The sequence below is a fragment of the Dama dama genome, chromosome 24, assembly GCF_033118175.1.
Source record: "Dama dama isolate Ldn47 chromosome 24, ASM3311817v1, whole genome shotgun sequence".
In the NCBI taxonomy this organism is placed as follows: Eukaryota; Metazoa; Chordata; class Mammalia; order Artiodactyla; family Cervidae; genus Dama; species Dama dama.
Window position 1 is genome coordinate 57,304,508 of NC_083704.1, and position 24,638 is coordinate 57,329,145.

At 44.5% G+C, this 24,638-nt stretch overlaps 1 protein-coding gene across 1 annotated transcript; it reads left to right on the top strand.

The window, feature by feature from the left end:
* The first annotated feature begins 11,916 nt into the window (after positions 1-11,916).
* On the top strand, positions 11,917-22,158 carry LOC133046023 (C-C chemokine receptor type 1-like). The gene is made up of 2 exons (XM_061128811.1): positions 11,917-12,268; positions 16,866-22,158. The coding sequence occupies exon 2, from the start codon at positions 16,931-16,933 to the stop codon at positions 17,879-17,881; it is 951 nt and encodes a 316-aa protein (XP_060984794.1). The 5' UTR covers positions 11,917-12,268; positions 16,866-16,930; the 3' UTR covers positions 17,882-22,158.
* The last annotated feature ends 2,480 nt before the right edge of the window (positions 22,159-24,638 follow it).

The window sequence follows — 24,638 nt, forward strand, 5'->3', positions numbered from 1 at the left end:
CACGCGTGTAGAAATGGAGGTGAGGGAGCAGGCCTTCCAGGCATGTCGGGGAGGGGCATCTTGGCAGCAGAAACAGCACGTGTAAAGGCCCTGAGATGGGAAGGTACCTGGTGTGTTCAGGGGCATCCTGGGAGCTAGTTTGGCTGGAACAGAGTGAGTGAAGGAGAGACTAATAGGAAATGAATTCAGAGAGGGGAGGAGGGCAGATGGTGAACCACCTTCCAGGCCAATGTAAGGACTTGGAAGAGGTGTGCCTTACCTGAAGTAACCCTTGAGGAATCATTCCAGCTGCTGTATTGGAAAGAGACAGTGGTCTTGGTTGGTTTGGATCAAAGTGGGGCCAGTGGATGAAGTAAGAAGGTATTAGAGTCTTTATATATTTGAAGATGGAGTCAACAACTTCTGCATAAAGATCACAGGTCAGGTTCAAAAAAGTAGACTCAAGTGTTACTCCAAGGTTTTGGTAGTTTCCATGGAAAGAATGGAGCTGCCATTTACCTCTAGATATGGATGACAGTGACAAAATTTGGGGAAAAGGTCAGGAGTTTGATTTGAAATGCTTTTGAGAAACCCAAGTGGAGGCACTGAGCAGAGTGTTGGGTATGAGCCTGGATTTGAGGGGGTGGGGTGGTCTGGAGATGTACATTAGGGCGTCCTCAGTGTGAACATGATGTTTGGACCCATGAGAGAGAATGGTGCCACCAAAGGTGTGAGTGTAGATCGGAAAGAGGGAAGGATTCAAGGACCATGCCTGGGGCATGCCAAGGTTAGGAAGTTGGAACATTGAGCAGAAAGCAGTGGGTATGGAGAAGGAGCTGCCTGTGAATCATGAAAAAACCTGGGAAAAACTGTGTCCTGCATCCACAGAGGAAGAGTATCAAGAAGAGGGAACAACCGTGGTGTCAAATGTGCTGATCAGTCAGGTCCAACGAGGCTTGAGAACTGACCACTGCATTTGGCCACCTGGAGGTCACTGGAGAACCTCCCAAAATCAGTGGTGGCTAGGGGAAGGGCAGGTTCCAGAAACGTTGGGTGGAGTGGAGCTGGATACACATAAAGACAACTCTTTTGAGTATTGTAAAGAGCTGTGCAGAAATGAGGCAGTAGTTATATGAGACTTCCCTGTTGGTCCAGTGGCTGAGACTCTTCAATCCCAATGCAGGGGGCCCAGGTTCGATCCCCGGTCAGTGAACTAGATCCCACATGCTGAAACTTACAAATCTCACAGTGAAGATCCCATGTTCCACAACTGTGATTCAGCACAGTGGAATAAAAAAAAAACAAAAGAAAGAAAGAAATGACTCAGTAGTTGAACACGAAAATGGAATCAAGGGAGACTTTGTTTGCTTACTTGTTTGTTTGTTTCTTTACTTATTTGTTTCAGATTAAATAAGAGCATGTGTGTATACTAATGGGAATAATCTGGCAGACAGAAAAAAACTGGTGATACAGGAGAAGATGACTAGAATAATGTCCTCGTGCTGATGAGAGAGGATCCCAGGCAACGTGGACGAGATGAACTTGGAGCATGGAGAATCCATCCTCATGGCAGGAGGGAAGCAGGTAGAAGGGTCAGGGAAGGGTGGATGGGAAGAAGGGAGGTGGGATGTGTAAACAGTCTCTTCTGAGCCTTCTGTTCTCTCGCTGACATGGGGAACAAGGTCATCAGCTAAGACTGAGGATGATGGAGGTGGTGCTGGAGGTTCAAGGAAAAGGCAGAAAGTGTGAGATAATGTCTAAGGGGGGAATGCCGTTGGTGGGCATGAGGGACCCTTGGCACGTGGCTGTCAGTAATTTAGGGGGTCCTAGTCAGTACTGCTGTGTGGTTCCCTCCAGCCGTGTTCAACTTCATGGTGGCGGTGTGGATTCGGATCTAATCAGGACCGGGTTTGTGCCAGGTGGACACAACCAGATCAGAAAAGAGTGACGGCGTTGAGGATGTGTGTACAGGCGGGACTGTAATGATGGCCCCTGGACTGTAAGGTGATGGAAGTAAGGGCATGAGGAGGCTGAGGGTCAGAAGAAATTGAAATGTCACTGGTTGCACTGGGGTCAAAGAACCACTGGAGCTGAGATGCTAGAGGTAGTGAGAAGGAAAGGTAGACAGGAGGTGAGGGGCTGGGATGCTGGGACCTGAGATGAAAAGGACACAGATGTTGTTGATGGTAAAATCCCAGGATTAGGGAGGGTCACAGGAATGAGTGGCTAAGGATGGGGGAAGACAGGACCATCAGAGGAGAGGAATTCAAGGAACCCCCGGGTGAGGGAGCTAGAGGAAGCCTGTGCTTTTGGTAGAAGATAAATATGGCTTCAGAGCCCTTCCATCTTGGTACTCACTGGCTTTTACACTGTGACTTTATTTCTTCCCCTGAAAAGGCAGATTCTGTTTCCTGACTGCCTTGTCTGTGGCTTGGCTCTGTGACTTGCTGTGAGTGATAGAATGCAGCACAGGTGATCCTCTGTGACCTCAGAGACGTTTCCTTAAGATGCTTTACAGGTTCTTCTCTTGCCTGAGGCTATTGTACATAAAGCCAGCCTGGCAGACTGGAAGACGAGAGCCACATGGAAAACTGAGGCGGTCCAGTCAGCAAGCAGCACCCACCATCAGTCGTGGGAGTGAGGCTATGTGGGAACACCCGCCTAACTCACAGAATCACAGAACAATCTCCTTGTGAGTTTAAGCCCCAAAGTTTTGAGGTTGTTTATTAGGCTGCAAAGACAGAGAGGTATATACATAGTGAATGAGCAATTGTATAACTTTATGCAACTTTATAGAATGGTACCAAACAAGAGCTTCCATTCAAGGTTTTTAGAAAATTATAGGTTCTTTTTATTTATGTATTCATTGGCCTTGCTGGGTCTTCATCGCCGATTGGTCTTTCTCTAGCAGGGGCTACTCTCTAGTTGCAGTGTGCAGATTTCTCATTTGAGGGCTTTGCTTGTTATGGAGCACTGGCTCTGGGATGTGGGCTTCAGTAGTTGGAGTCGGGTCAATAGTTGTGGAGCACGGGCTCAGTTGCTCTGTAGCATGTGGGATCCTCCTGGATCAGGAATCAACCCTCTTTCCTGCTGAACAACCAGAGAAGCCCAGAGAAGTATAGGTTGTAGTTGTTCTAATTTTTGAGTTATTTTGAGTGATGCCTTGTTGTTTATTGTCCAAATGTCCAACCTATATACAACTAGGTGTGAATAAGAGAAAATCTACCACCACCCCAAAAAACTTAAAACTCTCCGAGCTCCAGCATCTACCTGTCATTAATGACTTCCTGCTATAGAGAGTCAGAAGGTTTCATGGAGGAGGTGTCCTCTTGGGTAATCCAGGCAAGATGAGAGGCATCAGCAGGGAAGTGCCCAACACCCTCTTTTGCTTTGGGACCTGACCCAGCACACAGGGGCAACTGAACAGAGCAGAGAGACGATTAGACCTTTCCCTGTGGTTTGTCAGGTTGGGGGTTTTAGAATTCTGGGGGCCCGCGAGAGAGCCTGGGAGAGGCCAAGTCGGCAGGGAGAGGCAGAGATTAAGGAGAGAGGAGAAATATGGAGTGAGGAAGGGTGGTGAAAATGAAGACCGGGGAAGGAAATTAGCCAAAGAAAAACAGGGTAGGAGGGCATGGGATGAAATGAGGTGATGTGGAGGGGACAGGGGTGGGTTAAGTCTAAAGATCCACTCTTGTGCCCCACAGGCCCTCCTTTTCATCTGTGGGACACTCACCAGTCGGCCTTTGGAGTCTGAATGCCACCTGGGACCAGAAGCCACCTCCTTTCCCCATGGAGACAGAGAGTACATCCCAGGATTAGACAACAGAGAGCTCTCCAAGGTCATGACATTGCATCCCCGGTCTTGGAATTTAATCTGCTGGTGCGGCATTTGAATCTGAAAGGTGTGCCTCATTGACAAGTAGGCTCCCTGGAGCCAAGGAGCCTGGCCTCACCCTGTGTTGGGTACACAAAGCATAAGCTTTCTGGGATGTTGTTGTTGTGACAGGAAAGGAGAAGCAGAAACAGGACTGGGGCAGGACTAGGTGTCGTGGTGAGATGTAAAAAGGAAGTCTGTGTGATCAAACTGGAGAGGCCAGTGGACCAGGATGGGGTTGACACTGGACGAGGTGCTGAATCATGGAATCAGAGTCCTAGACAAAGTCAGAGTCAGAATCATGTGGTGTGTGCCTCACCGCTACTCTCTCCGTTTCCACTACAACAGGACCTTTGCCTAAGTGCACGGTCCTGTGTGCTGGTCGGGAAGAATCTCTTGGGTATGATGTTCAGTGACAAAAGCAAGATGGACAAAAATGTGTATCATATGCTCACCTGTGTTTTAAAAACAAAAAGACCGAGTGTATGTGTGTGCAGGTATGTATGTGTGCTTGCACTAAGAAGTTTGCCTTTCAACTTTGAAAGGCCGTGGGGCCCTGGGTGTAGGTGACAGGAAGAGGAAACAGAATGGGCCGCTGAGCAGCTTCTTGTTTCAGCCTCAAGTTGAAAGCAAAAGAAGTCTTCTCAACTCACATCAGGGCCAGCCCAGGTCTCCTAGAGAGAGATCATATAAAACGTTGGGCCAAATGCCTGGTGGAAAACCAGATCTGTGGTTCTTAAACATTCAGTCGAGGGCATACTAAAACACAGAATTTCGGATTCAGTAAGTCTAGGGGGGAGCCCAAACCTTGCACCACTAGTAAGTTCCCAAGGTGCTGACGCTTTTGGTCTAGGGTCCTCACTTTGAGAACTTCTGGTCTGGAAGGCTTCCTGCTTGGGACTTGAACCCACCTGGCTGGGACTCAAACTCAGCCAAAACCCATGGTACCTGGTTTCAGGACCTAGTAAAGTTCACATTCTTGATGTCTCATCACAGAAAGAATTCAGTGAGAGACAAAGTTATAGCTAAGAAGTAGATTTATTCAGATTCAGAGAGATGCACATGCCACAGACAGAGTGTGGGCCATCACAGAGGGCAAGTGCAGCCCCGAAATATGGCAGGGTTAGTTTTTATAGGCTGGGTAATTTCATATGCTAATGAGTGGCAGGATTATTCCAACTACTTTTGGGAAGGGGTGGAGATTTCCAGGATCTGGCCCACTTCCTGGTCTTTTAAAAGTGCCTTGGAACTGTCATGACACCTCTGGGTGTGTCCTTTCCCTTACTGATTGAGGATCAAGTTCTAGTCTTGCCTGCCATCTTGGTCCCATTTGATTCTAATTGGCTTATGTTGTGTCCTTGGCTATGTCATTCTTTCAAAAGTTGTGCCCTGCCCCTTTCCCTCCTGTTACAGTGTGACATGAAGATTATCAGAAGCCTGTTATTTGTCAAAGGTGGTCCTTCTCATAAAGCTTCTTGAAGATGAATGCAATAACTGTTTATAAATGACAGAAAGAGTTTAAAAAAGAGGAGGATGCATAGGTATACATCTGATTGCATTGCAATCTGGTGAAGAAACTTGGTTAAAATATTGGGATTAAATTTAAGTGTAATTAATATAACAAGTAATCCTAGTTAAATATTTCTCTCTGAGATGAATCAGGGGTCCTCTGAAATATCTTGAAGTTACCTGGAAGTCAAAAGTTTTCACTTGTGCTCAGTGCTGAAGGATAAGTTGTGTCCAGCTCGTTTCTATCTGTGAACTGTAATCCTCAAGGCTCCTCTGTCCATGGGATTTCTCAAGCAGCAATGCTGGAGTTGGTTGCTCTTTCCTCTTCCAGGTGATCTTCCCCACCCAGGAATCAAACCCATGACTCCTTACACATCTCAGTCTTTATAGGTGGATTCTTTACCACTGAGTCACCTGGGAAACCCAAAAGAACTTTTGGAAACTGCCAGACAATACTTAAATCCGTTTACCCAGCTACATTTAATCCTATTTGAGAAAATCTTGATCATGCAAAACTCTAAAAATATGTACTTTATTATATCTCAGGCTGCCACCAGTATCTTTAGTTTCCTAAATACCTATGAGTCTCTCTCTGCCAAAGGAATGCAGTATTCAGTAATGTTTCAGTATCTTATTTTGTTTAGAAATAACCTAGATATTCAATAAACTTGTCATTAAACTTAACTCAAAATTTCTAAGCTACCAAATACCCGGGGGATAATTCTTAAGTACACATTTCTTTTTTTTTTTTTTTGATAATGAAAATTTTTTTTTTTTTTATTAGTTGGAGGCTAATTACTTCACGACATTTCAGTGGGTTTTGTCATACATTGATATGAATCAGCCATAGATTTACACGTATTCCCCATCCCGATCCCCCCTCCCACCTCCCTCTCCACCCGATTCCTCTGGGTCTTCCCAGTGCACCAGGCCCGAGCACTTGTCTCATGCATCCCACCTGGGCTGGTGATCTGTTTCACCATAGATAGTATACATACTGTTCTTTTGAAATATCCCACCCTCACCTTCTCCCACAGAGTTCAAAAGTCTGTTCTGTATTTCTGTGTCTCTTTTTCTGTTTTGCATATAGGGTTATCATTACCATCTTTCTAATTTCCATATATATGTGTTAGTATGCTGTAATGTTCTTTATCTTTCTGGCTTACTTCACTCTGTATAAGGGGCTCCAGTTTCATCCATATCATTAGGACTGATTCAAATGAATTCTTTTTAATGGCTGAGTAATATTCCATGGTGTATATGTACCACAGCTTCCTTATCCATTCATCTGCTGATGGGCATCTAGGTTGCTTCCATGTCCTGGCTATTATAAACAGTGCTGCAATGAACATTGGGGTGCACATGTCTCTTTCAGATTTGGTTTCCTCAGTGTGTATGCCCAGAAGTGGGATTGCTGGGTCATATGGCAGTTCTATTTCCAGTTTTTTAAGAAATCTCCACACTGTTTTCCATAGCGGCTGTACTAGTTTGCATTCCCACCAACAGTGTAAGAGGGTTCCCTTTTCTCCACACCCTCTCCAGCATTTATTGCTTGTAGACTTTTGGATAGCAGCCATCCTGACTGGCGTGTAATGGTACCTCATTGTGGTTCCATGTCCAGTTCTAACTGTTGCTTCCTGACCTGCATGCAGGTTTCTCAAGAGGCAGGTCAGGTGGTCTGGTATTCCCATCTCCTTCAGAATTTTCCACAGTTTATTGTGATCCACACAGTCGAAGGCTTTGGCATAGTCAATAAAGCAGAAATAGATGTTTTTCTGGAACTCTCTTGCTTTTTTGATGATCCAGTGGATGTTGGCAATTTGATCTGTTGTTCCTCTGCCTTTTCTAAAACCAGCTTGAATATCTGGAAGTTCTCGGTTCACATACTGTTGAAGCCTGGCTTGGAGAATTTTGAGCATTACTTTACTAGCATGTGAGATGAGTGCAATTGTGCAGTAGTTTGAGCATTTTTTGGGATTGCCTTTCTTAAGGATTGGAATGAAAACAGACCTTTTCCAATCCTGTGGCCACTGCTGAGTTTTCCAAATTTGCTGGCATATTGAGTGCAGCACTTTCACAGCATCATCTTTCAGGATTTGAAATAGCTCAACTGGAATCCATCACATCCACTAGCTGTGTTCTTAGTGATGCTTTCTCAGGCCCACTTGACTTCACATTCCAGGATGTCTGGCTCTAGGTGAGTAATCACACCACTGTGATTATCTGGGTCGTGAAGATCTTTTTTGTACAGTTCTTCTGTGTATTCTTGCCATCTCTTCTTAATATCTTCTGCTTCTGTTAGGTTCATACCATTTCTGTCCTTTATTGTGCCCATCTTTCTTGCATGAAATGTTCCCTTAGTGTCTCTAATTTTCTTGAAGAGATCTCTAGTCTTTCCCATTCTGTTGTTTTCTTCTATTTCTTTGCATTGATCGCTGAGGAAGGCTTTCTTATCTCTCCTGGCTATTCTTTGGAACTCTGCATTCAAATGGGAATATCTTTCCTTTCTCCTTTGCTTTTAGCTTCTCTTCATTTCACAGCTATTTGTAAGGCCTCCTCAGACAACCATTTTGCCTTTTTGCATTTCTTTTCCATGGGGATGGTGTTGATCCCTGTCTCCTGTACAATGTCACGAACCTCCATCCATAGTCCATCAGGCTCTCTCTCTATCAGATCTGTTCCCTTAAATCTATTTCTCACTTCCACTGTATATTCATAAGGGATTTGATTTAGGTCATACCTGAATGGTCTAGTGGTTATCCCTACTCTCTTCAGTTTAAGTCTGAATTTGGCGATAAGGAGTTCATGATCTGAGCCACAGTCAGCTCCCGGTCTTGTTTTTGCTGAGTGTATAGAACTTCTCCATCTTTTGCTGCAAAGAATATAATCAGTCTGATTTTGGTGTTGACTATCTGGTGATATCCATGTGTAGAGTCTTCTCTTGTGTTGTCGGGAGAGGGTGTTTGCTATGACCAGTGCATTCTCTCGGCAAAACTCTACTAGCCTTTGCCCTGCTTCATTCTGTACTCCAAGGCCAAATTTGCCTGTTACTCCAGGTGTTTCTTGACTTCCTACTTTTGCATTCGAGTCCCCTATAATGAAAAGGACATCTTTTTTGGGTGTTAGTTTTAAAAGGTCTTGTAGGTCTTCATAGAACTGTTCAACTTCGGCTTCTTCAGCATTACTGGTTGGGGCATAGGCTTGAATTACCATGATATTGAATGGTTTGCCTTGGAAATGAACAGAGATCATTCTGTCGTTTTTGAGATTGCATCCAAGTACTGCATTTCAGACTCTTGTTGACTATGATGGCTACTCCATTTCTTCTAAGGGATTCCTGCCCACAGTAGTAGATATAATGGTCATCTAAGTTAAATTCACCCATTCCAGTCCATTTTAGTTTGCTGATTCCTACAATGTCGACATTCACTCTTGCCATCTCCTGTTTGACCAGTTCCAATTTGCCTTGATTCATGGACCTAACATTCCAGGTTCCTATGCAATATTGCTCTTTACAGCATCGGACCTTGCTTCTATCACCAGTCCCATCCACAACTGGGCATTGTTTTTGCTTTGGCTCCATCCCTTCATTCTTTCTGGAGTTATTTCTCCACTGATCTGCAGTAGCATATTGGGCACCTACCGACCTGGGGAGTTTCTCTTTCGGTATCCTATCATTTTGCCTTCTCATACTGTTCATGGGGTTCTCAAGGCAAGAATACTGAAGTGGTTTGCCATTCCCTTCTCCAGTGGACCACATTCTGTCAGACCTCTCCACCATGACCCTATCGTCATGGGTGGCCCCACACGGCGTGGCTTAGTTTCATTGAGTTAGGCAAGGCTGTGGTCCTGTGATCAAGTTGGCTAGTTTTCCGTGATTATGGATTTAGTGTGTCTGCCCTCTGACGCCCTCACGCAACACCTACCGTCTTACTTGGGTTTCTCTTACCTTGGACGAGGGGTATCTTTTCACGGCTGCTCCAGCAAAGCGCAGCCGCTGCTCCTTACCTTGGACGAGGGGTATTTCTCACGGCGCCCCTCCTGACCTTGGACGTGGAGTAGCTCCTCTCGGCCCTCCTGCGCCCGCGCAGCAGCCGCTCCTCGGAACTGGGGTAGCTCCTCTCGGCAGCAAGCTTAAGCCACCTTAAATAGCAGATAGCAAGTCAATACTGAATATTTACCAGATCATATGGTTCTAAGATTGATCTTGGTCAGTTTTTTAGACACTTGGATTTAATTTGTAAGAGTTTACTTTTAAGCTAATTAAATATGGATTATACATAGGTTAACATGTACATAAAGATTGAGCCAGAAACCTCACAGTTTTTCTGCTTGAGTTTAAGAAAGCCTTCTTTCCCCACCTTTTCCTTCAGTCTCAGGATCTATAGGTGGAGTAGATAAGTGTTCCGCAGGGCTAGGGCACAGGCAGAAAGAGATGGCAAATCCTTTTCATGGAGACAGTTGAAGACGTCCCAGTTTTGTAAAAATACGCTGGAAGGCAGGGGGCGTTTACAGCTTGGAATGGAGCTCTGGTCACCCTTAACAAGAGGGAAAATTCCAACCAACATTCCACCACAGGCAAAGCCCAACATAAAAGGGAATGGTACCCTGCTATTGTCACAGTCAGTTCAATCGTTCAGTCGTGTCCGACTGTTTGTGATCCCATGGACTGCAGCATGCCAGGCTTCCCTCTCCATCACCGATTCCCAAGCCTGTTCAAACCCATGTTCATCGAGTCAGTGATGCCATCTAGTGATCTCATCCTCTGTTGTCCCCTTCTCCTCCAGCCTTCAGTCCTGCCCAGCGTCAAGGTCTTATCCAATAAGTCAGTTCTTTGCATCAGATGGCCAAACTACTGGAGCTTCAGCCTTAGCATAGTCCTTCCAATGAATATTTAGGGTTAATTTCCTTTAAGATTGACTGGTTTGATCTTGCAGTTCAACAGACTCTCAAGAGTCTTTTCCAATATCACAGTTCAAAAGAATCAATTCTTTGTTGCTCAGCTACCTTTATGGTCCAGCACTCACATCCATACATAACTACTGGAGAAACCAGAGCTTTGACTAGATAGATCTTTCGTGGCAAAGTAGTGTCTCTGCTTTTTAATATGCTGTCTAGGTTGGGCATAGCTTTTCTTCCAAAGAGCAAGTGTCTTTTAATTTCATGGCTGCAGTCACCATCTGCAGTGATTTTGAAGTCGAAAAAAATAAAGTCTGTCACTGTTTCCATTATTTCCCCATCGATTTGTCATGAAGTGATGGGACCAGATACCATGATCTTAGCTTTTTCAATGTTGAGTTTTAAGCCAGCTTTTTCACTCTCCTCTTTCACGTTCATCAGGGAGCTCTTTAGTTCTTCTTAGCTTTCTGCCATAAGGGTGGTGTCATCTGCATATCTGAGGTTATTGATATTTCTCCTGGCAATCTTGATTCCAGCTTGTGATTCATCCAGCCCGGCATTTCACGTGATGTACTCTGCATATAAGTTAAATAAGCAGGGTGACAATATAGAACCTTGACGTACTCCTTTCCCAATTTGGAATCAGTCTGTAGTTCCATGTCCAGTTTTAACTGTTGCTTCTTGACCTGCATACAGATTTCTCAGGAGGCAGGTAAGGTAGTGTGGTATTCCTATCTCTTTAAGAATTTTCCACAGTTTGTTGTGATCCACACAGTCAAAGGCTCTGGTGTAATCAATGAAGTAGAAGTAAATGTTTTTCTGGAATTCTCTTGCTTTTTCTCTGATCCAGTGTATGTTAGCAATTTGATCTCTGGTTCCTCTGCCTTTTCTAAACCCAGCTTGAACATCTGGAAGTTCTCTATTCACATACTATTGAAGCCTAGCTTGTATTGTCACACGTGAGCCTTATTATTTGTCTCAACCAGTCAGTGCAAATACTGATGCACATTCATGCACACAACAAATATGGTCCCATAAACAAAAGATCAGGCAAGGTGTAGCTCAAAGATTCCATTTCCACTCCCAAAGTAGCTTGCAATGAGCGGGCAGAATTTCCCATCATACAAAATGCCAGAGTGGTTCATCCCGAAATAATACATAGAAAAATACAAAGGACAGATAATCTCTGCCCACACAGACAGAAAATCAGAGGAGGTACAGTTTAAAACTTCTAGAGAAAGGCTTCCAAACAGATTGGCTTGGCTATTGAAAGAAAACAAACCCAGAGATGCTCTGTGGGGGTGCAGAGTGACTCAGTTCCCCCACAGGAGTGAGCCCAGAGTGCCTAGCACAGATGGAGTGGAGAGGGTTCCCAGCCTTTCCATTCCTGTGACAAAGCAATTCTAGCTGAAGAATAGAATAATAATTTAGGCCACCTCTCATTACTTTTAATAATGTGCATTGGTCAAACAGAACTATAGTAGGATCTCATTCTTCTAAGTGATAGATTCATTGCTATAGGTCAACCAGTGTGCCAGAGTCTTCCCTGGGGGAGCGTCAGATAAAGTGGAAGAGGAAGCAATGGCCACAATGCGTGGCATAAAACAGCGTTGCATGCAGAACTGAAAGCAAAACCAAAATCCTCACCAGACAAACGGAAGCTGCACACACACAAAAAAACAAAGAGCCCTAGGCTCAAACGGAGGTCCGAGTCCCACCAAGCTGGTGGTGGCCTTGGTCAAAGCGGCATCTCACAACTGGGATGTTCTTGTAGAAAATGCCTAGACGGGAATGAAAGGTTCTCCAAACGGACCAGGTCTAGTGGCCTTAGTGTGCAAGCCTGGCAATTTACCAGAAGTGCTGGCAGAGGAGTTCTAAAGTCCCAGACACTACTTTTCTGCTTCCTGATATTAATTACTTGATCTGGAAGTCAGGGTGGTCCAGACAGGAGAAGAGAGGAGTGTCCTCCAGACACACGCCTCACGGACACAGCCCTCTGAAACCGGAGTAAGTGACACTTGTCTTTTCTGTGTTGTTAGTTACTAGTGAGGGTACTGTTGTTGGCACGTGGACAGGGTAGACTGTAGTCCTCTCGTTGCAGGACATGACTCGTTTACCTGTCTGTCTCGTCAGAGGTGGGGAATTCTTCAAGGGCCAGTCAGATGTCTAAGGACCCAGCGATGTTTCTGAAAGGCAACAAATTGCATAGCAATACTGAGGATGCATGGATTTATACCACTGGATGCTCAGACGTAAACTAGGGTGTTCTTTTTGTTTTGGGGGAGATTATCTTTCTGCTAAAAACAGGATGCTTTCTTTTACAATGGTTTCTGGTGAGTGATTAAGAAAGTCATCCCAGTGTTAAGGTACTTTCTGCGGACAGTTATTCAAGACACTAACAATGGTCAAATTTCCCCATGGAAACACAGGCCAAATGTGCTGTAAGAAGCAATTTTAGCAAAAATGGTAATATTAATCAGAGAAACAATTGCAGGTGCAAAGATGATTTGATACAGAGGCAGTTTGTGAAGAGGACTAGACACAAGGATACTCAGAATTAGGACTGTGTGCTGTCTTAGGAGGAGGTAGGATCTCACCCCCCGGAAGGCAGGCAGCCATTCACGTGACTTCCTGGGGGAGCATCCATTCTGTTCTAAAGAAGAGGGAGGTCAGAATTTTGTTCTGAAGATGCAGTAACATGGGGGACTACTTGGAGGTATCTACTTCAGCCTTTCCTCCAGTAGATCTGGAAGGTCCCAGGCTTTCAGGATTAGAAATCCCAAGAAGTTTGCACAGCTGACCACCAGGCTCTCTGCCCCTCACTGACCCTTAAGTCCCCACTCTGGCTCCAGGACAACTCTAGGCTATTCAGTCTGAAGGGCATGGATGCACTGGTAAGTGTTTATCAGCTAATTCTCCCGAGGAAAGTGCCCTGATTCCTAGTGTTGGCCGATTCCCATGTGTCAATATTCCCATTCTGGTTGACTTTGAGTCACCAGCATGCTAGATGCAGAACAGCTGCACACAGCTGGCTCTGATGAGCCAGAAGAAGCCAGCTCCTGCACCCCGCCAGGCCTGGTGTCTTCCACCACCACAGACGGCCCTTTGTCTGTCCAGAGGCTTCACCAACTCCCAGGATAAAGGATGCTGGCGCTGGACCACTGGGGCAACGGCCTGAGGCCGACGTTAGTAGCAGGCTGCAGACAGACTGGCACGTGGCATGGCATGCTCCTTGGGTGTCGCCTCCAGGGCCTCACTCCAGTCCATCTCCCTTTAGGGACAGCGTGCCCAGGAGCTGTTTCTGGTGCCCAAGAAGTGGGGAAATAGTGATCTTGCTTGAAGGTGGGAGTGGGTGTGAAGGTGACTCTGTTCAGATGGCCCCTGGCAGTGTTGACATGGTTTACCTCCAGTTCAGTTCAGACACTGAGTTGTGTCCAACTCTTTGCGACCCCGTGGACTGAAGTATGCCATGAGTCCCTGTCCATCATCAACTCCTGGAGCTTGCTAAAACTCAGATCCATTGAGTTAGTGATGCCATTCAACCATCTCAGTCTCTGTCGTCCCCTTCTCCTCCTGTCTTCAATCTTTCCCAGCATCAGGGTCTTTTCCAATGAGTTAGCTCTTCTCGTCAGATGGCCGAAGTATTGGAGCTTCAGCTTCAGCATCAGTCCTTCCAATGAATATTCAGGAGTGATTTCCTTTCGGATGGACTGGTTTGATCTCCTTGTAGACCAAGGAACTCTCAAGAGTCCTCTCCAACACCACAGTTTGAAAGAATCAATCCTTTGGTGCTCAGCTTTCTTTATAGTCCAACTCTCACATCCATACATGACTACTGGAAAAACCACAGCTTTGACTATACAGAGCTTTGTTGGCAAAGTAATGTCTCTGCTTTTTAATATGCTGTCTAGTTTGGTCATAGCTTTTCTTCCAAGGAGAAAGTGTCTTTTATTTTCATGACTGCAATCACCATCTGCAGTGATTTTGGAGCCGAAAAAAATAAAGTTTGACACTGTTTCCATTGTTTCCCCATCGATTTGTCGTGAAGTGATGGGACCAGATGCCATGATCTTAGCTGTTTCAGCATTGAGTTTTAAGCCAGCTTTTTCACTCTCCTCTTTCACTTTCATTAAGAGGCTCCTTAGTTCCTCTTCACTTTCTGCCATAAGGGTGGTGTCATCTGCATATCTGAGGTTATTGATATTTCTCCTGGCAATCTTGATTCCAGCTTGTGCTTCATCCAGCCCAGCATTTCACATGATGTACCCTGCATATAAGTAAATAAGCAGGGTGATAATATAGAGCCTTGACGTACTCCTTTCCCAATTTGGAGTTAGTTCGTTGATCCATGTCCAGTTCTAACTGTTGCTTCTGGACCTGCATACAGATTTCTCATGAGGCAGGTCAGGTGGTCTGGTATTCCCATCTCTCTAAGAATTTTCCACAGTTCATTGTGATCCACACAGTCAAAGGCTTTGTTTCAATAAAGCAGAAATAGCTGTTTTTCTGGAACTCTTTTGCTGTTTCTATCATCCAATAGATGTTAGCAATTTGATCTCGGTTCCTCTGCCTTTTCTAAATCCAGCTTGAACACCTGGAATTTCTCATTTCATGTACTATTGAAGTAGATGAACCAAGAAGCACCTTTGCCAGAATTCCAGAAACTGGGCTCGCAGGCTCAGCCTTCCACCCCTTGCCGTCCGTGTTGCCACTGCAGACAGTGAGCCTGAGAACCCACCCACCCAGAAGTGCTGACTGCCCCACGGAGCTGTCTGCACTGGCAGTGGCAGCAGAAACCAGAGATTGCCAACGCAGCTTGTTTAGTGAGTGGCAGCCTGGGTTTCTCTGGAAAGAGACTTGACCGGGTGTATGCAAGTTCAGAGATGGGAGAGGAAGCCATAGGGACGGATTTGATGGGAAAGGACCACCCCCACAGTCACGGGGACCAACATTACCCCCTGTGCTTTAATCCCACAATGCCACTGCAGAAACATGAATTCTGTGAGCAGGAAACATTCATTAAGCACTGTGGAAGGAGGAGCACTGGAGTCTGAAGATTTTAGATGGAAATTATGCTGTAGGTACCACTTACTTCACTGATCGATGTTTAGGTCAAATCAGTTAGATTGACGGCAGCGTTTTGGAAATTTCACAGTGCAGTGCAGATGGAAAGGACTGTCAATGTCCATCACTCTCAAGCAGAATTCATTTTCCAGATTAACTACAGACAGACCTGTAGGGAGTGTGATACATTGGCCAGAATAGGATTGAAACCTGGGACATTCCTGGTGGTGCTGGGCCTCGGAGAAGGGCATCTGCAGGGAATGAGGTCCCCTAATATTTACTGAGGACCTGACAATTTCCAGGTGAAAGGTCAGACATTGCCTAACAATAGTCCTGCAAACGAAGGATTAGTTTCACTAGGATGAAGGATAAGTTCCCTAGAGAGGAACTGTGGTTCAAAGAGGTAGGTTAGCTTATCTGATACCACTGAACCAGCAGGTTAGTCGAAAAACTTCCTCCCTTGGGGAAGTTCTTCAATAAGTGATTGTAAAGAATGGAAAAGAGTGCTAAAAAGAAGAAGCTGGGGATGTTCTACAAAGCCAGACTATCTAGTGGTTTTTGTTTGTTTTTGTTTTGAGGCAACTGTAGTTAAAAATATCTAAAAACTTAGGAGAATACTGACCTGTGTTCGGTCACTTTGTGACACTCCATGTCTTGAAGCTATTCTGAGCCTTTCTTTCCCTATAGCCCCATCTTCTCCTTACCAGGTCACCAAACTGCTCCCGGACTGTTCCTGAGTCCTCCTCACAGCTGTCTCAGGAGGCCTTCAGAGTACCCGGGTCAGCCCGGGGGATGGGTTGGCCTCCTAGGCTCTCACTACGGCAGCACTGTTGGTGATTTTCTGATCGCAGTACATCCTCGGCCCTGCCTACCTAATGACAGTGACGTCCCTGTGTCTGTGATGCCCGAACAAACATTCACATTGACCTGCCCCCACGGCACTCTATCACCCCTGGCTGAGAATCTGCCAGAAAGATCTGTCAGCAAGTTTCTGACTCTCAGCCAGAACTGTTTTCCTTCCCGGCCTCCTCTGGGGACCCCACAGTGCAGAGTCACTGCTCTGAGACTGGGGAGGAGGGGCAGGGGGTTTCAGGAGCGGGCCTGAACACCTGGGTCTGAGCTCCGGCTCTTGCTCTCAGCAGCTTTGTGTCCTGACTGCCCCCGATGTGTGCGCCTTCAGCTCTAAAACGGGGAATGACCGTGGTACCCATTTCAAGGGCTGCTTAACACTGAGTCCAGCGCCGAGTCCACAGGAAGCTCTCAGGAAGCCTTGGTCGGGAACATGCGTGAGGCCTCCGCTTGTCCGCCCCTGTCTGCGCTCTCCCTCCCCTGGACGTCCCCTTCAGAGCACTCACTGCCAGAGCACTCGAGTTAGCGATGTGTGCACGCCGTGTTTGTTCGTGTGGTAGACTCCGGGTTGCATCAAGTCCAGAGGGCCTGGGTCTCCCTTGCCCCACAGGGTGTGTACACAGTCAGCACTCGGTAAACAGTTGTCCAGGGGTGAAGGCTGTATACTCACTGCCTTGTTTTTGTTGTCCAGAGCCCACTGCCTTTAACAGCAGATACACACAGAAACCTTTCCCTTGACCCGTGGCAGAAGCCAGCATGGAAACTTCAACCACAGCAAAAGACCATGACGTGACCACAGAATACGACCATGGGGACCAGACCCTGCATGACACGGTAGAAGAGAGGACCTCTGGGGCCCAGCTGCTGCCCGCATTGTACTCGGTGGTGTTTGTCATAGGCCTGATCGGCAACATCCTAATGTTCCTAGTCCTCATGAAATACAAGAGGTTCAAAAAGGTATCTGACATCTACCTCCTCAACCTGGCCATTTCTGACCTCATCTTCCTCTTCACTCTGCCCTTCTGGATCGACTACAAGGTGAAGGATGACTGGGTTTTCGGTGAGGCCATGTGCAGGTTGCTCTCTGGGCTGTTCTTTGTGGGCTTGTACAGTGAGATCTTCTTCATCATGCTGCTGACCATTTACATGTCTGTGTTGTTTAACTTCATCTGGACACCCCGGAGTTTTCGTACCCGCACCTTTGGTATCATCACCAGCATTGTCATCTGGGTCCTGGCCATCTTGGCTTCTATCCCCGGCTTCCACTTTTCTAAGACTGAGTGGTGGTTCACACACTACACCTGCGATCTTCATTTTCCTCCTGAAAGCTCCAGAAGGTGGAAGCAGTTCCTGGCTCTGAAACTGAACATCTTGGGGCTGATATTGCCTCTATTGGTCTTGATCGTCTGCTGCAGACTGATTTTAAAGGCTCTGTACAGAATACGAAATCAGAAGGCCAAAGCCATATGTCTGATTTTTGCCATCATGATCACCTTCTTTCTCTTTTGGACACCCTACAATCTGACTGTCTTTCTTTCTGCTTTCCAAGATTCCCTGTGTGAGCACTGCAGCCAGCTGGACTTGGCCATTGAAGTGACAGAGGTGATTGCATATGCACATTGCTGCATCAACCCCATAGTCTATGTCTTTTTCCTCCAAAGGTACCGCTGGGCTCTATGGGACTTGCTCTATCAACTAACTGACTAAGTGTCGCTGCTTCCTCCACGAGGAGGCAGGAGAGGATTCATTCCATGTCTATTTCATAGGCAAGGAAGAAAGATGTTCTGTGGTCCGTCCAGGGCCCAACAACCGTCACCAGCCAAGATGCTGACTGCGGAGGAGGCAACTTGGGTCTTCTAGCCAGATTCTGATTTCTGACCTGGAATTGCAGCCACATGGTGTTGAGGGAGCTCCAAGGTGTTCCAGACAAAAATCACTGTTAGGGTTTGATTTTTCTCCATGAAATTCTCCTCGGTGGAAAATGAGATGAATAGATGAGTGGAAATGAATAAATGAAGTGGGACATCCCAGAAGCCTGGGTCAAAGGATGACAGAGAAGGGCTTGGTACCAAAGAGAAGTTCAGATTGTTAAACAGTTAGATTTGTAAACTAGTCATTGAGCATCTGCTACCCTCACCCCCATGACCAGTGATCTTGGAAATAGGGATTTTCATAGCTGCCTCCACTCTGAGCAGAGAAGCCAAGCAGGAGCTGGCAGCCACCTCTCGCCTCCCCAGCCCCACTCCCAGGGCAACATTTAGGCTCTTGGAAACCCTGAGGAATCTAGATCTCCTGATGGAAGAACTTGACATCTAATAGGAAATAGGATTGGGGAACTGCTGTTGGCAGTGAAGCTTAGAAAGCCCTTGGATGGGATTTTTATAGTCACTAAAATCAACGAATGCAGGCAGCGGGCTAGACACAGACAAAATGTATAAACTGCTGTGCTTCTTGAAATTGCCGTGGGACAGAGGTAGTCATTACTTCCTTTTACCACTCCTGTCCTTTGAATATTTTTCAGAATCTCCCTTCCCTCTCAGTCGAGAGATGCAGCAGTAATTTCTGACAGCTTTACTGCAGAAATTATTACCAGGCAAAAGGAGACAGGGTTGATTTTCTCCCTCTGGACCTCCATTCAGACCTTAAAGTTGTATGGATCAGAGTTCTGGCTGCCACCTTGGCCCGATCAGCAGGACAGTGACCTGGTGCGCAGAGTTTGAGGCTGGCAGGGAGGGCAACATCTACCAGGAAGGCTGGGACTCAGTCAGTGTAGGAAGTTGAGGACCACTTAACTCAAAGAAATTCATTTACCCTAAAGGTCCTTAATATCTCAGCTCTCACCTGAATTGAGATAGGACCTCTTATCCATCATGCCTTTCCTACTTTTTCCCTTAGATGTACATTTCTCTAAAAATGATTTTCCCAGTTATAAAAGTTGTTTCCAGAAAAGCTTAAAAACACAAAAGGAGAAAAAACGAATTTCAGAATTATTCATAATCCCCTACGCAGAGGCAGCACTGTACATTCTTTGATGGGTTAATATTTTCTTCTAGTTTTCCCTCTTCTGTACATGTTTATGTTTACAAATAAGATGAACTTCAACTGTAGTTACTCTTCTACTGTTGTTTTTTTTAAGTAGCAGTATTTGGGGTCACTTTTCCAGGCAATAAATCATTTCAAAGCATTGGTTTTGGGCCCAACACTGAGTTCTTCCACTGTAAGATACCATAATTCACTCTGGGTAAATGACCTACCTAGACTTTTTTTTCCAAGAGGACATACAGTTTTCCCAGAAATATATGAATAAGTGCTCAACATCACTGATCATCCTGGAAATGTAAGTCAGAACCAGAGTAGGATATCACCTCATACCTGTGAAAATGTTTATTTTGAAACAAGAGATTTTAAGAGTTGTGAGGATGTAGGGCAAAGGGAACCCTTGTGCACTATTGGTGGGAATGTAAATGGGTGTAGTCACTGTGGAAACCAGTATGGAGTCTCCTTAAGAAATTAAAAATAGAGCTACTCTATGACCTAGCAGTTCCACTTCTTTGTATGTAGTATACCCAAATGAAATCAAGTCATTATCTCAATGAAATGTCTATTCTCCCATGTTTATTGCAGCATTACTTGCAATAGTCTAGGTATGAAAACAACCCAGGTGTCAATGGACAAATGAATGGAAAAAATTGAATGACCAAGGCAAAAGTCCTATTCTAAGGTTTTTAATGTGTATTATTTTTTGTCCCCTCCCCATTTTTATTGTGGTAGAATACACTCAAAATGGTCCCTTCACTTCATGGCAAATAGATGGGGAAACAGTGGCTGACTTTATTTTTGGGGGCTCCAAAATCACTGCAGATGGTGATTGCAGCCATGAAATTTAAAGATGCTTACTCCTTGGAAGGAAAGTTATGACCAATCTAGACAATATATTAAAAAGCAGAGACATTACTGTGTCAACAAAGGTCCATCTAGTCAAGGCTATGGTTTTTCCAGTGGTCATGTGAGAGTTGGACTATAAAGAAAGCTAAGCACCAAAGAATTGATGCTTTTGAACTGTGGTGTTGGAGAAGACTCTTGAGAGTCCCTTGGACTGCTAGGAGATCCAACCAGTCCATCCTAAAGGAGATCAGTCCTGGGTGTTCATTGGAAGGACTGATGCTGAAGCTGAAACTCCAATACTTTGGCCACCTGATGCGAAGGGCTGACTCATTTGAAAAGACCCAGATGCTGGGAAAGATTGAGGACAGGAGGAGAAGAGGACAGCAGAGGATGAGATGGTTGGATGGCATCACCGACTCAATGATCATGAGTTTGGGTAAACTCCAGGAGGTGGTGATGGACAGGGAGGTCTGGCGTGCTGAGGTTCATGGGGTCGCAAAGAGTCAGCCATGACTGAGTGACTGAACTGAGTGTCTGTTATTACAGTGTTGGCCTTTCCTATGGGCCAGCTGATCTCTGAGAATTATGCTCACAGAGGATTCTTGTTAGAAATGTGACTTTCAGGGGCCTGTGTGGACTCTGGAAGGGCATTAGTGACTCTGGGAGATCTTGGTCAGATTCATCAAGCACATCGGGGATTTCTCCTGGGGTTTTTCTGGTATCAGGAACATTCTGTCTTCTAGGCTGTAACCCCACATTAACACTTCATTGGTTAAATTAACTCATTTGTCCTTCCAGTCTCCTGTGATCCAAGCATTAACATCAGAAGGGACACCAAGTCTGACACCTTCATTCTCCACTCAGGGATCATCGTGTTATCTAATACAGCATTCCAGCAGAGGGTGTGATGTGCAAGCCCTCAGGGCCTCTCGGACACTGTTTGGAAAGCACTCATGGAGATTCACAGGACATTACAGTCTCTGAGAAATCCTCAGTGAGGAACAGGTTTAAACGTGATTAACCTTGCATTCTGCCAATGTAGTTTTAAAGTAGAAAAAACTTTTATTTTCTCAAATAACACCTGTTATCATCCCTCAAAGATGCTTGCTCCTTGGCAGAAAAGCTATGACCAACCCAGACAGCATATTAAAAAGCAGAGACATTACTTTGCCGACAAAGGTCTGTCTAGTCAAAGCTATGGTTTTTGCAGTAGTGATGTATGGATGTGAGAGTTGGACTATAAAGAAAGCTGAATACCAAAGAATTGATGCTTTGAACTGTTGTGTTGGAGAAGACACTAGAGAGTCCCTTGGACTGTAAGGAGATCAAACCAGTCAGTCCTGAAGGAAATCAGTCCTGAATATTCATTGGAAAGACTGATGCTGAAGCTGAAGCTCCAATACTTTGGCCACCTATTGCAAAGAACTAACTCATTAGAAAAGACCCTGATAATGGGAAAGATTGACAGCAGGAGAAGGGGATGACAGAGGAGGAGATGGTCGGATGGCATCACCAACTTGATGGACATGAGTTTGAGTAAGCTGTGGGAGTTGGTGGTGGACAAGGAAGCCTGGTGTGCTGCAATTCATGGGTTCACAGAGTTGGACACAACTGAGCGACTGAACTGATCATCCCTCAGGACTAGGGCTGGGTTGGAGAATACCAGGGGTGTTGGTCTGGTGATAGGTCAGCACATGGACAAAGCAAGTACCGTTGCCAGCTGCCCGTGGTCCGTCTTGTCCTCTTGACAGCAGTCTCCATATCAACCCCTTAAGGTTGGTGAGGATGCTGGTGTTACCCCATGTGATAGATGAGGAGACTGAGATTCACGAAGGGACTTGGCAGACACCACAGAGTGGTCAAAGGACAGAGCTGGGCTCCACCCCAGAATTTATTTATTTATTTTTCAAAGATTTTTTTCTGATTTGGACTATTTTTTAAATTAATTTTATTTTTTATTGAAACAGTGGATTTACAGCATTGTGTTAGTTTCAGGTGCACAAGAAAGTGATTCAGTTATTCATGTGTGTATTTTTTCATATTCTTTTCCATTATAGATTATGACAGGATATTGAATAAATTCCCTGTGCTATACAGTAGGACTTGTGTATCTATTTTATATGTATTTGTGTGTATCCAATTTTTTGAAGTTACCCTGTAAGCTTTAATTTTCAAATTTGTTTTTAATTGGAGAATAATTGCTCTACAATGTTGTGTTGATTTCTGCCGTATGACAACGTGAATCACCTGTAAGTATACATATATCCCCTCCGTCTTGAACCTTCCTCCCACCTGCCCCCGTCTCACCCTTTTAGGTTGTCACAGACCACCAGGTTGAGGTATCTGCATCACACAGCAACTTCCCACTAGCCATCTCTTTTACACATGGTCGTCTGTTTCAGTGTTACTCTCTCAATCTGTCCCACCCTCTCTTTCCTCCGCTGTGTCCACAGTTCTGGTCTGTATACCTCCCCTGAAAATAGGTTCATCAGTACCATTTTTGTAGATTCCATGTATATGCATTATTATGTGTTGTTGTGGTTGTTTAGTCACTAAATCATGTCTGACTCCTTTGGGACACCTTGGATTGTAGCCTGCCAGGTTCCTCTCTGTCTATGGGATTTCCCAGGCAAAAATACCGGAATGGGTTGTCATTTTCTACTTCAGGGGATCTTCCAGACCCAGGGATGGAACCTATGTCTCTCGTGTCTCCTGTATTGACAAGCTAATTCTTTACCACTGTACCTCCTGGGAAGCCCTAGTTTTCATATGCATTTCTTTAATAATGGGTGATGTTGAGCATCTTTTCATGTGTTTATTGGCCATCTGTTTGGCTTTGGAGAAATGTGTGTTTAGATCTTTTGCCCATTTTTTGATTGGATTGTGTGTGTTTCTGACTTTGACCTGCATGTGCTATTTTTATTTTTTGGAGATTAATCCTTTGTTATTTGCTTCAATTGCAATTATATTCTTTCATTTTGAGGGTTGTCTTTTCATCTTGTTTATAGTTTGCTTTGCTGTGCAAAAGAGTTTAATTAGGTCCCATTTATTTATTTTTGTTTTTATTTCCATTACTCTAGGAGGTAGGTCAAAGAGGATCTTACTGCAATTTATGTCAACGAGTATTCTGCCTGTGTTTTCCTCTAAGAGTTTTATAGTTTCTGACCTTAAATTTAGGTCTTTGATCCATTTCATCTGTAATCAGTGAGAGTTTTACTTCTTTTCAAATCTTGATTCCTTTTATTTCTTTTTCTGTATGATGTGAAGAGGTATTCCAATTTCATTACTTACATGAAGCTATCCAGTGTTCCCAGCAAAGTGTTTATTGAAGAGGTTGTCTTTTCTCCACTGTATATTCTTGCCTCCTTTGTCAAAGATAAGGTGCCCATGGGTGCATGGTTTTATCTCTGGGCTTTCTGTCTTGTTCCATCGATCTGTATTTTTTGTTTTTCGTGCCAGTACCTTACTCTCTTGACTACAGTAGCTTTGTAGTATAGTCTGAAGTCAGGAAGATTGATTCCTCCAGCTCCTTTTTTCTTTCTGAAGATTAGCTTTGACTAATAGCTTTGGCTATTCAGGGACTTTTGTGTTTCCATTCAAGTTATAAAGTTTTTTGTTCTAGCTCTGTGAAAAATGCCACCGATAATTGGATAGGGATTGCATTGAATCTGTAGAATTTTTGGAGTAGTATAGTCATTTTCACAATATTGATTCTTCCAATTGAAGAACATGATATATAGCTGCTTCTGTTTGTGTTGTCTTTGAGGTCTTTCATCAGTGTCTCATAGTTTGCTGCATACAGGTCTTTTGTCTCCTTAGGTAGATTTATTCCTAGGTATTTTATTCTTTTTGTTGCAATGGTGAATGGGATTGTTTCCTTAATTTCTCTTTCTGATTTTTTGTTGTTAGTGTATAGGAATGCAAAGTATTTCTGTGTATTGATTTTGTATGCTGTTGGTTTACTAAATTCATTGATTAGCTCTATAATTTTCTGATGGTATCTTTATGGTTGTTTGATGTATAGTATGTCATCTGCAAACAGTGAGAGTTTTACTTCTTCTTTTCAAATCTGGATTCCTTTTATTTCTTTTTCCTCTCTGATTGCCATGTCTAGGACTGCCAAAGCTGGTTCTTTGAGATGATAAACAAAATTGACAAACCATTAGACAGAGTCATCACGAATAAAAGGAAGAAAACTCAATAAAATTAAAAACAAAAAGGAGAAATTGCAACAGGCAATGCAGAAATACAAAGGATCATAAGAGATTATGAATAACTATATGCCAATAAAATGGAAAACATGGAAGAAATTAGCAAATTCTTAGGAAAGTACAACCTTCCAAGACTGAGCCAAGAAGAAATAAGAAATTATGAAACAGACCAGTCACAGGCTGAAATCGAAACTGTGATAAAAAATCTCCCACAGAAACAAAAACCAAGGGTCAGACGGCTTCACAGGTGAATTCTATCAAATGTTTTGAGACGTGCTAACGCCTATCCTTCTCAAACTCTTCCAAAAAATTTCAGAGGAAGGAACAGTCCCAAACTCATTCTATAAAGCCACTATCATCCTGATATC

What these genes read in the sequence shown, in the direction of transcription:
- LOC133046023 (XM_061128811.1), top strand. Translation starts at nt 16,931, where the DNA reads ATGGAAACTTCAACCACAGCAAAAGACCATGACGTGACCACAGAATAC.